Source organism: Gracilinanus agilis, unplaced genomic scaffold, assembly GCF_016433145.1.
Source record: "Gracilinanus agilis isolate LMUSP501 unplaced genomic scaffold, AgileGrace unplaced_scaffold36707, whole genome shotgun sequence".
NCBI lineage: Eukaryota > Metazoa > Chordata > Mammalia > Didelphimorphia > Didelphidae > Gracilinanus > Gracilinanus agilis.
Window position 1 is genome coordinate 2705 of NW_025369920.1, and position 1837 is coordinate 4541.

A 1837-nucleotide genomic window follows, 5' to 3' on the forward strand; every position below is an offset into this window, starting at 1 on the left:
TGAGGCTGAGAAAGGTGAAGTCACTTATTTCCAAGGTCACGCACCAAATTAAACAGAGAGAACATTAGATTCCAAGTCTTCAGACACACAGTCCAGAGATCTTTCCACTATGCCACATGGCCTCCCTGAAATATGCCTGAAAGCTAATCATCACCCTCCTCCACCCGCACAAACTATAAATGCTTCTGTGCCATCTGGAAGGGAAGGGCTTTTATTAAAAAGTTAGATTGGTCCTCCCTACTGTCCAAGACACTACCAAGTATCCCCCATAAGAGTGCTCACTCAAATGTTCTTTGCCTTCCATAAGAGCAGCATTTCTCTTTCTCCCACTTAAATGTTTCCTCTTTTCTATGCTTCCAACATTGTAGGAAGTACCCTCCCTGTTCCCTCCCAAAATAGAAGTCTTGCCTTTTTTTAAAGCAATTCTCCCTCCAAAATAATAGCCCATGTCCTTTTCTTCCTGCCTCTAGGTCTATCGTGCTCCCTTCATTTTATCAAATAATGAAAATGAGAGACCTTGGGGAAAGGAAAGGACTTGCCCAAGGTCACAAGGCTAGTAAATAGTCACAAACATTTTGATTCCACAAGCCCAGGCTCTTGCCACTACAAAAGAAAGTGGTAAGTGTCCATCTCTTTCTCCATCTAGGCAGGACAGGGAGCCAAGTGTACCTTGTGGTGGGCAGAGCACTACATTCCAAAAACCTTTAAAAGTGAGCAAATCTTTAAAAGAGTAAGAAGCACCTTTGTCCCCATTCAATACCCCCTTCCAGAGGAGGTAGGCAGGAATCTTTCCTCCACCCACACAACGCAGTGTATTTAAGGTCCTTCCTCCCAGGATCTGAGAAGGTTCCCTTTCCAAATCATATTCCAAATTCTCCCTGCACCCTCCTCCACCCCACGAGGAGGGGGAAAGGCTCTTCCCTCCCTCCTCAAACCCCCCAGATATTTCCTTCTATCCATTCCTTCAGATAGTAGTTAGGTTCTTTTTTCATGGATCATTAGAGTTGAAAGGTGCTTTTAAGAATCCAGCACCCTCATTGTACAGATAAGGAAACTAAGACTGGACCCAAGGGATTTGTCTAAGGGTAAGGAATTAAGCCCAGGTTAGGATTATAATGTAAAATCCTCTACTCTTTCCACCTCTCTACCAAAAGAGATATTTATAAGGCACTTACTAGCAGAGTGCCTGGCATTTCGTTGCTAACTCCTCTCCCCTTTGCTTCACCCTTCCATCCTCACATCCACCCTCTCACCCAAAAGGGATTTTAAGTGCCCTCCTTTAAAAAAATTTCTCCTTTAAAATTGGGGCTCATTTTTCTCACACTTCCCCTCCCAATTCTTCTCACGAAGTATGGAAAGGCAGTCCCTCAGTCCCTCAAGTTTCCCTTACAAAATAGTTGTCTAGATTTCTGCACAGCCTCTTCCCTTCTTTACCTGCAACCTGCTCCTGGCTGGTGCCATATTCGGTGTCCCGTAGCTTGACGCAAGTGCCCTCGCCCTGGACCAGAGCTTGGAGGGGCAGCTCCGAGCCCGGGTGTGGGTAGCAGCGGAGCCCCTGGGCGCAGCGCGGGGTGTAGACACCGCACGCCTCGCCCTCCAGCCGGGCGCAGACCGGACAGCAGCCGCAGCCGGGCTCCCGGACCAGTTCGGTGCAGGGCAAGACTGCGGCGGCGGCGGCAGCTGGGGGCACCGCTGGAGGCGCAACTGGCCCTGCGGAAGGGGGAGCGCAGGCAGCCAGGCGCTCCGGGGTGCAAGGGGGACAGCGGAACAGCACCTCGGCTAGGGCCCCGTGGCTCCCTCCCCCAGCCAGCAGCGAAGGCAGCAGAGGCAGCAGCGG

General features: G+C 50.4%; 1 protein-coding gene across 1 annotated transcript; it reads right to left on the reverse strand.

Annotated features, from left to right (window-relative positions):
• Nucleotides 1-1434: 1434 nt before the first annotated feature.
• Nucleotides 1435-1834, reverse strand: LOC123254981 (insulin-like growth factor-binding protein 2; the record flags this gene model as incomplete). Its single annotated transcript, XM_044683860.1, has 1 exon — nt 1435-1834. A coding segment is annotated over one exon (400 nt), but the record flags the coding sequence as incomplete, so codon positions are not given.
• Between the last annotated feature and the right edge of the window lie 3 nt (nt 1835-1837).